Source organism: Microcebus murinus, chromosome 10 (assembly GCF_040939455.1).
Source record: "Microcebus murinus isolate Inina chromosome 10, M.murinus_Inina_mat1.0, whole genome shotgun sequence".
NCBI lineage: Eukaryota > Metazoa > Chordata > Mammalia > Primates > Cheirogaleidae > Microcebus > Microcebus murinus.
In genome coordinates, this window is record NC_134113.1 from 20,443,885 (window position 1) to 20,457,647 (window position 13,763).

The following is a 13,763-nucleotide window of genomic DNA, read 5'->3' on the forward strand; positions in this document are numbered from 1 at the left end:
TATCACAGGTTGAAGCCACCATAATTTGCTATATAAAGAGATAACCACCAATCTACCTTCAATTGCTTAAATCAACAACAAAATTTATCCATGTGAAAATTTAGTTTGTGTCCTTTAATTCTTTCCTAAGTTGAACTGTCAGTTACTGATTGTAGCTTTAAAATCAGGATACTTCAGTAGCTGCCTGAATGGCTGAGTGACTGGCTAAATCACCAGTCAGAAAAAAATGAATTAGTTAAGAGAAGAAAAACAATAAGACTTGTAGGATTGGATTGTGCTCTAGAGGTTACCTGACTCAACTTATTTTCCTTTAGCCTGTACACACACACACACACACACACACACACACACACACACAGAGTATAAATTAAGGCCCAGAACAGTAGGTGATAAAATATGTCCAGGGCCAAAAATCCATATTTCTTGACAACATAATGTCTTTCAAAGAATGTTAAGCTGCAGTGATATATCTCCCAGATCCTTCCTGTCCTCTCCATTTCTCCTGGCAGCAAGGATGATATCCTTGAAACCTTTCACCTCCTAACAGGCTTATCCTAACACTGCTGGAAGATTTACAAAGCTTGATTTTGGTGTTTTCCCTTCTCAGCTCAAAAATCTTCCAAAATTACTGAGGAAATAGCAAAATCTTTAGCCCAACATTCAAGACCCTCAATGATCTGGTTCTGGCTTTTTTTCCTTGTTAATTTCTCTTTAATCCAATCAACTCAGCTACAAACTCTTCTTTGTGTGCACATCCTGAGCTTTCTTGCCTCTCTCCCTTTGTGCCTGCTGGTCTTTCTCTTCTGCACCGCCACTCTGGGTATCCAAATCTAATCTCATTCAAGCCCCAGCTCAACTGCCAACAGAACCTTTTCAGAGCCCTCCCAACTAGAAGTCTTCATTTCTCTCAGTTTTTCTCTTCCACATTTTATTATAATCAGGTACAGTTCATCTCTCCTCACTAGACTAGAAGCTTCTAAGGGTAAGGAACAGTGAAGATTTCTCTCTTACTGCCACCATAGTACCTTGCCTTTAAATGTTTGTTAAACTAGTAAATCAATGAATATATTAAGAATAATGCATCTGTTTTAAAAGTGTATTTTTTACATCTACCAATGATGCTAATTATAATTTTAATTTTTAACTAGGAGGAAGAGACATAATGACTATGGAAAGACTGCTTTTAAAAATAATTTCCAAGTTTTAAATTACTGTACTTATATCACAGATGCAGATCAGCCTGAAAACTTTCCTTCCAATTTCTATTCTAAAATACTGGTTTTAAAATCTTTAAACTTATTTCAGTCCATCATAGAATGATATTAATAATACTCTAGAAAGAAAAGGCTCTAAAAGTCCTATTTAACACATATCTTTTTAAAACCATTCTCCATGCTAGGCACAATGGACATATAATATTGTATAAGATTGGCCAGAGCCCTGTCTTCATGGAGGTGTGCTAATTTTACTTGCAGTAACAAACTCTTTTACCACTAACCAAATACTTACCACTCTTTCTAATTCTTTCTTCTAATAGGTCAGCATGTCCAGATGGAAGTTTCTTATTAAAAATCTCAGCTGAACGGAGGAACATAGCTTCAACTGCAGACCCTTTCAGCAAAGCAATCTGATCTTCATGGTCTAAAGTCTGAAATCCTGGGTAAAGATGATAATCAAATCAATATCAAGGAATTGTATTTGTATAACAATTTTTCACATTGTATATGTATAACAATATTTCATCACCATTGATAAAATATTTCCATAAAGTGATTTTGTAATTGTTTTACAATTGGGTAGGCTAGTTGAGTCAATAAGTATTTATTCTACTCCCCAAAATAGAAGCCAACTTTTATCTTATTGAATAGGATTTATTAAATGAGTTAGGCAAAAGGAGATGTCAAGTCCTCACCAGATACATATATTATGTCAGAGACAGAGTGATTCAGATGAAGCAACCCTCAGAAACCGGAGTTAGGCAGATACTCTTTGAGCCACTATTTTTGTCACACCTGGTGTGAAAGGGCCAACTTTGCAGAATGGAAGCATCGGCAAGCCAGAGAAAACGTTATGTGCATCCAGAATATTTGGCTGATCCATGAGTCTTCAGTCAATCTACAGAATGTGTAGCATTTCCCCAAAAAGCCAACCAAAGTCATATTGTGGTATCTGTTCTGAACTCAGGACTGCACCATATGGGGTGGGGAAAATCAGAAAAATATGGGAAGAATTGCCAACCTAAAGGAAAATACACTGCCCTGAAAATCCAAAGTCCTTTCTCCAGGCTTATATGGTACAGTCCCCAGCAGCCTTTCTGACCTCACTTCCTGCTCCTTATTCCCCTCACTCTTTGTGCCCCAGGACACTGACCCCCAGGTTCTACGGTGAACACACAAGCCCACTTTTGCCTCAGGGATGAATGCTCTTCCCAGATACCCCCATGCCCACTCCCTCACTGCGGTGAGGTCTCTGCTCCAGAGTTACCCATCCTAAACGGGTACTCCCAGCACTCCTATTCTCTCCCTGCTTTATGTTTGTTCATAGAACTTACCATTACCTGACACGGTATGAGAGATTTATTTGCTTATTTGTTAATTGTCTGCCACCTCTATTGAGGGTAAACTTCTTGTGGACAGATACTTTATTTTATTTACTTTTGTATCCCCAGTGCCTGGCATATAATAGGTACCCAAGAATTATTTGTTGAATAATTGAATGACCAACTGAACGAATGAGTGAATGGAAAACAAAACACAAGCTGACGTGCATGCTGATACACACACACAAACTAATATGAATAGAGATAAATAATGCCTTCAGGGTCTAAATGGCTTAGGAAAGGATTAAACAACAGTGGGAGTTTAGAGAAGAGTGCAATGCTAGGGATTCAGAGTCACTATTCTTGAGAATCTCCAAGCTTCTTTGAGGGCAGGAGCCATGCCTAATTCCCTTCTAGGTCTCCAGCACCTTGGACAGTGCCTGGCGCAGGCTATGCTCTGCAAACTTCTGAATGCAGTGACTCAACCTTTTTTTCACAAAATGGCCTTTCAGTATTTCTATTATATCCCTATCATTACTATTTGTAATGATGTTATCTCTATGATTATTGATAAATAATTGTTTTCCTTCTCAATGGTTTTTGTGCCTTTTATTTATTTCTGTATTTTCAATTTTTTCCTTCTGTTTTACTCATTGAATGCACATTAGTTGTACTCTTTCCCTCAGGAGCTAGGCTAGGCATTGGGAAAGAAGAGATGTTAAGATATTGGTAACACTTTCAGATAAGCTACTTTCTTATGAATATGACTTTTATTTGTCTTCAGTTATTTCTTGGTTCAAAACCAACTGACCATTTGAACTGAAAACTCTTCTCCCATAAATAACTAAAAGCATCATATTTCTCCCTTTTCCAATTCTTCCCCCCACAGATTTTTCTCTGGTGTAATTTTGTTTTTGTTTTTTATCAAGATTTCAGTCAGCTTAATTAGCATATAGCAAATTAAGTTCCTCTTTCATTGTTAATAAAGAAATGAGAGAATAATTAATGTTTCAATGATGGCAAGAACTTTCTCCTCACATTTTATGAATTTTATGTAGGCTAATGTCTATTCATGACACATTTAATAAAATAATGACAGAAGGGAAATTAATATGTTTAATTAAAATCCTATGTCAGAAGTTTCTTTCTATAATTTAATATTACAGTGTTATGCTGCTATCCAAGGTATTAATATTTATTATACTCTTCTAGACCATGAGATTCTGATGTAGCAAGATTTTTTTTAAAATACTGAAACAACTTAAACCTATTAGCTAAGATATCATTGATAAAATGGCAGAAAGAATTTGAGACTGGGAGATAAGACTCCTGTGTTTCAGTTTTGTGCTGGCACCATCAGAATAACTGTAGATAAGTCCCTCTCCCTTATCTCACACATACAACTATTCATCAAGCCCCATCAATTTTTGAATCTCTCCTTATTTTGTTTTTTCTTTTCTTTCCCACTGCTATTGCTTTATTTTAAACCCTCTTGCCTGGACTTGTGCAGTAGCATACTAACTGATCTTTCCTGCCTCCAGTTCAAATACATCTTATACAAACCTGATAAAAACATCTATTTAGAACAAAAAGTTTATTTCCCTCTCTAACCTACCCAAATATCTTTACCATACAGGAGACATGGATTAAATTCTTTAGCTAAGACCCTTATCAGTCTGGTGCCAACTTACCTTATTGTCTATTCAAGGAGCCCACCATAGTCATTTTACTACAGTCATGCTGAATTTTCTTTCCGATTTCTAATAACCCTATTCTTGTTGATGTCTTATTATCTTTTCACAAGCATATCTCTAAACTTAGAACACCCCTTCTCCCACATGCCAATTGGAAAAATTCTTTCACTTTCAGACACAACTCAAATATGATCCTCTCTGAAATCTCCCCTTCTTTCCCAGGCACAATTAGCAACTAATTCCTCTCCATTCATATAGCATTTCACGTGTGTGTGTGTGTGTGTGTGTGTGTGTGTGTGTGTATGTGTGTATTTTTATTATACCCTTTAATCACTCTCCTTGAGGGTAATAGCTAGACACAGTATAGAGTAGGTATAAACAACAGCTTATTGAATGAACAAATGGTTGAATGGCAACTTCACAAAGTCTCAATTTTTTAATCTATTGATTTGGAAGAGTTATAAATGATTTTAAATATACTTTCCACCTCTCATATCTATAGTAAAATCTCATATCTATAGTAGTTAGACACATCAATTTAAATCAGATGCAATATTAATTTTACAATGAAAAGACCTGCCTCTCTCAATGTTATGAGAATATTTTAGAGTGTAGCAGAGAAATAACTACATTTTTATAGGTAAAAGTACCTGGCAATAGTAATAGTGATAATAGATCTGATCTCACAAAAAATGTTTTGAGAATTGAACAAAACACTTCATGTAAAGTGGTTAACATAATCTGTGGCATATACTTAAGCTCTCAGTCAATATCAACTTTTGTTATTAAAAAAAAATACCTGGCAGCTTTTTTGTGAATTCAACAAGAATCTGTACATGATTGGTAGCCATTTCAGTTAAAATGAGAAAATTTTCTTCTGCACTGAATTCTTCTTTTAACTAAATTTTAAGAAGAAAGTAAATGATTAGTAAGTAGATAAGAAAATGATAAATCAATATAAAATCATTAGACTAAAGAAAAACTAGATTTAGAAAATAAGATTTAAAGACCCAGCTAATGGTTTTCAGATCTTTGAAGAGAAGTTACCGTTACCAAGATAGATGTGAGACTGCTTACTCTTTAATTATTTAATGTTGATAAGAGTTTAAATATATAACTTAAATTCTCATCTCTAATCATTTCAAAGTGACATATTCATATATAAATTCCACCTTCAAAGTAATGAAAGCTCAAGAAAATACTAACTTCAAACCCATGTATTTTCAGATATAATACATACAATTTTGTTTGTTATTTCCTGAGGCATCCTCTGTTTGCTATATGAATCCATAATGTAATGTAGAAGATTCTGTTGATCTGGGGTGAGTTCAGTTTTCTCCTACACTGGCAAGAAAATAAAAGGTGTTAGGGAGGGTGGTTATGAGGCATTCTTTCTACATGTGCATTTATTTGGAGTGAACTAATAATAGAAATCACCGGAAAAGCCCTAAATAAGCAGAAACTATGAACTCTAATATAGTTTATAACTCTTTCTTTGTCCCCTTGGGAAAGTCATATCACATTTCACTAAATTTTTTCCAAGTTGCTCATTTTTCTATCCATAAAATAAGGGTAACAAAATATTCCTCTCATGTATTTCTTAGGAATAAATAATAGTCTGGATATAAAGCATATTGAGCCCATTCATATGGAAAGTCAGTGAACATTCAAGGTTTAATCATAACTAATAAAATGTTCCAGCATAGTGTGAACACTATGAATACTATATTCATGTAGATTTAATATTCCACATGAATACTCTTAGAATATGACCCATGGACCAAATCCATCTGGTTTTGTGAATAAAGTTTTATTGGAACACAGCCACATTCCTTTGTTTATGTATTATCTGTGCTACTTTTGCACTAAGACAGCAGAGTTGAATAGTTGGACTACAAAACACTGATGAAAGAAATTGTAGATGACACAAATGGAAAAACATCTGATGGCTGTGGATTGGAAGAATTAATATTATTAAAATGACTATACTTACCAAAGCAATCTACAGGTTTAATGCAATCCCTGTCAAAATACCAACATCATTCTTTGAAAAATTAGGAAAAAAAATTCTAAGTTCATATGGAACCAAAAAAGAGCCCAAATCGCAAACACAATCTTGAGCAAATAGAACGAACCTACAGGCATCACGTTGCCTGGCTTCAAATTATACTACAAGGCTATAGTAAACAAAGCAGCATGAAACTGGTATAAAAGTAGATACATAGATCAATGGTACAGAATAGAGAACCCAGAAATAAAGCCACATACTTATAGCCAACTTATCTTTGACAAAGTTGACAATAACATACACTGGAGAAAGGACACCCCTTTCAATAAACACCTAGAAAAATTGAATTGGCATATGCAAAAAAATAAAACTGGACCCTTATCTCCCACCATATACAAAAATCATCTCAAGATGAATTAAAGACTTGCATGTAAGACCTGAACCTATAAAAATACTAGAAGCAAACCTAGGGAAAACTCTTTTAGACATTGGTCTAGGCAAAGAATTCATGACTAAGACCTCAAAAGCACAGGCAACAAAAACAAAAATAGACAAATGGGATTTAATCAAACTAAAAAGCTTCTGCACAGCAAAAGAAATAATCAACAGAGTGAATAGACAACCTAAGGAATAGGAGAAAATATTTGTAAACTATACATCTGACAGAGGACTAATATCCAGAATATGCAAAGAACTTAAACAACTCAACAACAACAAAACAACCTCAAATAACTCCTTAAAAAGTGGGCTAAGGACATGAATAGACATTTTTCAAAGGAAGACAAACAAATAGTCAACAGACATATGAAAAAATGTTCAACATCACTAATTATTAGAGAAATGCAAATTAGAATTATAATGAGATAACATCTTACACCAATCAGAATAGCTATTATTAAAAATACAAAATAAAACAGATATTGGTGAGGATACAGAGAAAAGGAAACCATTATACACTGTTGGTGAGAATGTAAATTAGTGCAATCTCTATGAAAAACAGTATGGATATTTCTGAAAGAGCTAAAAATAGAACTACCATACTATCCAGCAATCCCATTACAGGGTATCTAATCAAAGCAAAAGAAATTAATATATAAAATGGTACTTGCCCTCGTATATTTATTGCAGCACTATTCACAACAGCAATGATACGAAATCCACCTAAGTGTCCATCAGCAGAGGACTGGATAAATAAAATGTGGTATATATACACAACAGAATACTATGCAGCCATAAAGAAAAATGAAATAATGTCTTTTGCAGCAACATGGATAGAACTAGAGGCCATTGTCTTAGCGAAACAACTCATACGCAGAAAGATAAATACCTCATGTTCTCACATATAAGTAGGAGCTAAATAATGTGCACACATGGAAGCAGAATGTGGAATGATGGACAATCATTGGGATTCAGAGGGGTGGGAGGGATAATGGGAGGTTGCTTGGTGGGTACAATGTGTATTGCTCTGATGATGGATGCACTGAATACTCTGACTTCATCACAATGCATTATATCAATGTAGCAAAGTTATACTTGTACCGCATGTATATATACAAACAAACAAATTTAAAAAGTAAAATTTTAAAAAGAGAACATCATCCATTAAAAAAAATTCCACCAAATGTCCTGTGCATTATCATAATGTATCTGTCTAATCATCCGGGATACCGTTCTCTATTTTGGTCTAAGTTGCTCAAAGAGTTTCTTGAGAAATTTGTGACCTCAATGGGAAAGGTCTTTCTCTATTAGTCAGTAGATGTGCATTCACCCTGTTTTACTCATTGATAAAGACTAAACTGTAGCCTCTATTGAGACCACATCCTTCCCAGCTTGAGCCTCTCTTCTTAATGATAGGGAAGAAAATGATCATCAAAATTCAGTTGGAAAAAATGTATCTTATACACTAAATCATTCCCACTGGCAATCACTAGGTAGTAGGAGTGGAATGAGATCAAGTAGAGGGAAAACTTTCACTTTTTACTTTATGCCCTGCTATTATTCGAATTTTTACATTAAAGCATATATTATTCTCTTGATTAGGAAGAAAAGAAGGAATCTATTTTGATGCACAGTTGGACTAGAAATTCTACTGTGGCCATCCCTCTAATCCAAAAACCTCCCAGCCAGATCACTATACACCTAGAAGCTCAGCTCCTGCGGGCTTTGGCAGACACCATTGCATGTTATTACCCTGCATGATTTAGTCGTCGAGGTCACTTGTCTCAAGTCACGACCTTCACTGTCTTCATTCACGGTCTGAACTGCTTGCTGCTTCATATTTTTTCTCAGTCGTTTAGATTTACACTGGATTTCAGTTAACAAGCCTGAAAAAATAAGTATAGAAATTTTACCAGTCACAGAAAGTACTGTTGAGTATGTGGTCATGAAATAGCTGATATGTACTCAGCTCAGAAGATCTCCTGTGCAATTTGGCACAGAACTAATTGTAACCTTTCTGGTATTTTAAAAAGAGAAGGCCAAGGTTTAAGAATTGACCTTGAGCAAGAAGTTTAATCTCTGTGACTCTCAGTTTCCTCTTTTGTAAAATGGGAACATCCACATCATAGAGTTTTGTGTAGATTAAGTATAATCAGATCATTTTGTAAAAATGGGCTTTATATAAAGAATTTGTGATGCAAAAGCATTGTACAAATGCAAGGTATTCAGCCTATAAAAAGGTTAGCATTAATATTATTTTCACCCATGTGTATATACTGTACCATAAGAAGTATATTCAATTTCACATTATACACACGTAAACTTGTTGAGTAAAACAAATGTTAACATTCATTAGGGAAAAATTGTAAATCCTGTTAATTTTCAGAACTGTACGAATTATTGAGAATAAATTTAAAGTTGAAAATAACTCAAGGTGACTTTGAAAAGTCATTTTGAGTGATTATACAATATTATCATTGATTTACACTTAAACAGGGCTATAAAAAAATTTAGAACAGTCTTCCATATTCCCATTTAACGTCCTTCTTTTTCTCTCAATGTTAATAAAACAAAGTTCCAGGATTTTTGTTGTTGCTGTTGTTCAGGGAATTTATTTTGTAGAATCAAGAAAGATCTGCATCTGTTACTAGACAAGTTTATGTTCATGCATAATATCATAGCTTCTCATAGGTGGATGTAAGCAAAATGTCCTTGGAGATGCATTTGGAACAAGTTCATATTTAAGTGATGAGCAACACGAACCACCCAGTGTCAAGGTGTTTCCATTGCAAGACTGGATTCCAGCAGCAGCCCCTATTGCAGGCTCTTGTTTCATGGATGCTAAGATGAGATTGTGATCAGCCACTATAAAACTTTCATCTACCCAGAGCTGGATTATTTACACAGGCCTATTTTTCTCCCTCTTGCACGCATTATTTCCCTGGGTCCATCCCAGTTGCCTGTACAGTTCGGGAACAATAGAACTGGAGTCACCTTCCAAAGGCTTTTATTTCATGTGGCATTCCCTCCCTGAATGTTATCATCCCCTTGGTGACATTTGTTTGTCTATTTGTGTTTTGAGGAGGAACAGGACATATCTCAGAATCTGAGTGGTCTGTAAAATTTGCAGAATGAAAAATTAATTATGTTATATAGTAGCATGCATTCCAGTTTTTGATGAAGATTAGAGTTCCTCACAAAGCCAGCAGTTAATACAGTGTCTCTTTATCAGATCAAAGGACAAAATTATATTAAAACTGGGAGTAGTTAATTTCCGGTGTAAACCTATACAAATTGGTTCAAAGCTGCACTAAGAGAAGACAGATTCTTAATAAAATGACTTGGTTTAAAACTCTATTTAGACAATTCAGAGGCAGTTATACCTTATAAAGTGTTCTTATTTTTTCCACAACTATAAATTTATATGCTAATTAAGGAATAAATAAGTATATTAAAATCAAATTTAGAGGACACTTTCAGACTGCCATTCTGGGTAGTTCATTAAAGCATGTTATTTGAACTGTTTGTTAATACCATCTCATTTCATGTACAATTCATTGTAACAAAGAACAACAAAAAAAAATAGGCATTTCTTTCAGGTGAATAAAATGCTCTTTATCTGACAGTTTGGACAATTTCAGTGGTTCATTACCCTTTTCAAGAATGTACCATTCTCATGATGTGAGTTACCTGACATCTGCCTTCTTAAGAGACTTTTAGTGGAATTTAATTGCTTGAAGTGAATACCTGTATACATACATTCAGCCAACATTCCCATCTCTTTGCATTTCCTTAGTCGGCACTCTTGGCACTTTCTTCGCATGTACATATCCATCACACAGTTGCCCCCGTTTTTACACTTGTACACAGCGTTTTTGGTAATGCTTCTCCTGAAGAAACCTGTGGAAAAAAACACTGAAAAATGTCAAAAGTCCTCTTACAACATCTCACCTTTGGATTGCAAGATGGCAGAACATTTTTTCATGAACTGCTGGACAGCGCCCAGGCAATCCGTGAGTACGCTGGTAACAGAGAGTACTTTCAATTACACTGTGCTGTCGAGAAAGCTGATGTTTTTAATTTACCTCTCAAAAATAAACACAAGTTTGAATTATAGCCTATCTTAGGAAAACCTCAGCTTGCTTTATTTTTAAGATAAATCACTTTCATACATCTTTACTGGGAGAAAGTTATGTGCCACTGAGTGCTCGGTGCTGGTGTACAAAGGCAACTAATTCAACTCCCTCCCCTCCTTGAGTTTATAGGCTGGCTGAGGACAAAGACATGCAAACAACTAAACACCTGGAATTAAGGGTTGCATGGGTTCTGAAAGGAGCCTGTGCTGAGGCAGAGCAGACACAAAGACTGGTCAGTTTGGGATGAAAAGGTCAGGATAAGAGAAGAGCATTAAGCTAAATCTTGGAAAGTGAGTTGCTGCTTAGCAGGCATTCAAGGAGAAAGTCGCATTCAAGGTTTCACTTCACTGCCTAATATGCCATCCTGGAATAATATTAAAAATGCCGACCTTGATCTAAAAGCAAACATCTCCCCTGAGAGGGTGTAGCACAGCTGCAGCCTGCAGCAGGTAAGATGCCTAGAGTCTGGAAGGGATAGGACTGGCTTCATCTCTGCATTTCCTCTTCCCCACTCTCCTTTTTCTCCTCCATATGGCTAACCATAGCTTCTGACACTTTCAGAGTCGAGGGGCCAGTGTTGAATAGAGAGAGGACTGTGGAAAGCAAGAGAAGAAATGACAAGAATGTGCTTACTTCCCTGGTATTGTTATAAGTTGGCTTATACTTAGCAAGTTTTCAAAGTTGACTCTCTCCTTGGGTTGGGTTCTTTAGAGACTTCCTGCCATCATGGGGAGACTCTCATCTGCACTTTCTTGATGAAAGCAAATACATGTCTCTTCTAGCCCATGGCTTGCATCTTCTTCGGCATCTAGGAGTTTGGCAATTTTCTCCACACTTTTCACACTGAGGTCCTCCCTGTGGCCCTCTTGGCACAGACCTAAGATAATCCCATGATGGTTTTCTCTAAGTCCAACAATCTCTGGGGAACAGAGAAATCGCTTCCACTTGTCCATGAGCAGTCAGCCACCCTACCTCCTGCCTTTCAACTTCTCAGGTGAAAGTCAGACACCAAGCCTCATGTCCCTTGGCTTCAGGGAATATGTTCTCAAATTTCTCAAGTGATCCTGTTGAAGACCCTTTCATTAGGCCTGGGGCAGTAGGACCTCTTTAATGTACAGATTTGGGAGCAAGAGGAGACACCTTTTTCTACTTCTCACAAAGGTACTATACATTCCAGTGGTGGCCTGAGGGGCAGACATTCCCACCTCCTTTGCAATGGGGATGTAAGATGCACATAGATTACTAGTCACATGCTCCAAAATCTTTACAAGACCTCTCTATGATTTCCAACTCCTGAGCTCTTTATACCTTCAAAATAGGTGAAGTATTTAACTGGTTTTTGAATATCCACTGCAAAATTTCTGTAAGATGGGCTCACTTTGGAATATAGCATCTAGTGTCTTTTTGCCTAAAATTAAAAAGTGAGTCTTTCCTATTTTAACAAACTGTTGGAATAATATCTAACATTTATTAAGCACTTAAATAGCTATTGTTTTAACCACTTTACCTCCCACTTAGTTATTCAATCATCTTATCAATGTTAAGATGAAGGTGGTATTATATTTCCCCATATTATATAGATGAAGAAAAAGAGGTACAGAGAGGTTAAGAACTTTGGCCATGATCACATGGTTCATGAGTGGACTAGGAAATTTCAAAGCCAGGCAGTCATGCACTAAAGCTTTTAGTCTTAACCACTGTATTACAATTGCCTCCCTTGGTTCAGAAGAGAGTAGAATAACTTAATATTAATTTCCTCCCATCTGAGAGCTGCATTCTCTGACCTGGGAGATATCAAGATGAATAAGGCATTCCTTATCCTCAGAACTTCCAACTTAGTGGGAAGACAAAGAAGTAGATTCTCAGCATAATACAAGAGATGAATGACAAGATGGTTAAATAAGTAATACATTGTTGGGATGTAGACATGAAAGAGATTATTTCAGGGCCACACTATATGCTTGCAAAGGTTGTGCCACATTTAGGGAGTAGGCATGGAGATTCGTGTATTTATTATGACAATTTTCCAGCAGAAGGCAATTAGAAACTTTTTCTAATAAGGTATATATAATATGATAACTTCCCAACAGCTACAAGTCAGGTGTCCTGAGGAAAAGGACATATGGGTTGGAAGCAATCCTGATTAATTCTGAGTAGGAGGAAACCAGGGAAGGTTCCATGAAGGAAGTAGACATTGGAGGGCAAGTAGGGTTTTTGAAACATGGACCATGAGGAAGGAAAAGCATTCTGGGAATAAGCAAGGGCAAGGTGTCATGGAAGCTGCAAGGCAGGAGGGGATAATCCTTCTTGGTGGGAGGGTAGAGTGTGGGGAGACTTAGTAGGAGATGGGTAAGGGGTTGAAGCAGGAACAGTATTGATTAAATGCCCTTGCATGCCAAGCAAAATTGTTGAGTCTTTACCATGCAGAAAGAGAGAAGCCATTGAAGGGTTTTGACAGAGGAGGGTATGACCTAACCTGTATGTTGGGAAGACTCCTTGGAGCAGGGTGAAGAAAGGTAGCCCAGAAGATTGGAGACTAGAGACAAGAGTCTATTATTACCATACACAGTTAAGAGGTGATCAATGCCTGAACTACCCTGGGAGAGAATAGAAAGGAGGAAACTGAACGTCAGGTCTTGGTAACAAACTAAATATGAAAACAGAGGCTGAAGGAAAAGTTAGAGATGTCAAGGTTAACAAAGTCATGGACTTTCTTGTGAATTTTCCAGCTGGTGTAAATTTCAATAGGAAAGATCGTAACGTTTTCCTAAATGTCAAATCCAACCAAATAGTCTAAAAAAAGACTTTGTGCTTCAGATCAGTGTTGATATTGAGAGTGCAAATACCAAAGCATGCATTTTAAAGGAGACTAAAAGCAGAAAGAGAATTTTTTTTTTCCTGGCACCAAACCATGACCTCAATGACCAATTTGGTCCACGTGAGTCAGT

At 36.3% G+C, this 13,763-nt stretch overlaps 1 protein-coding gene across 4 annotated transcripts in view; it reads right to left on the minus strand.

Annotated features, from left to right (window-relative positions):
* Window positions 1-13,763, minus strand: part of NR1H4 (nuclear receptor subfamily 1 group H member 4) — a 72,524-nt gene that overhangs the window by 12,800 nt on the left and 45,961 nt on the right. For 2 of the 4 annotated variants that reach the window (XM_012787636.2, XM_012787633.2), the window contains 5 exons: window positions 10,439-10,579; window positions 8,432-8,565; window positions 5,474-5,572; window positions 5,033-5,132; window positions 1,510-1,656 (listed from right to left, as the gene is read on the minus strand). In XM_012787636.2, the coding sequence (XP_012643090.1) occupies window positions 1,510-1,656; window positions 5,033-5,132; window positions 5,474-5,572; window positions 8,432-8,565; window positions 10,439-10,579 (621 nt within the window). Of the gene's footprint in view, window positions 1-1,509; window positions 1,657-5,032; window positions 5,133-5,473; window positions 5,573-8,431; window positions 8,566-10,426; window positions 10,580-13,763 lie in introns of all 4 variants that reach the window. The other 2 variants (XM_012787635.2, XM_012787632.2) reach the window with 1 other exon arrangement.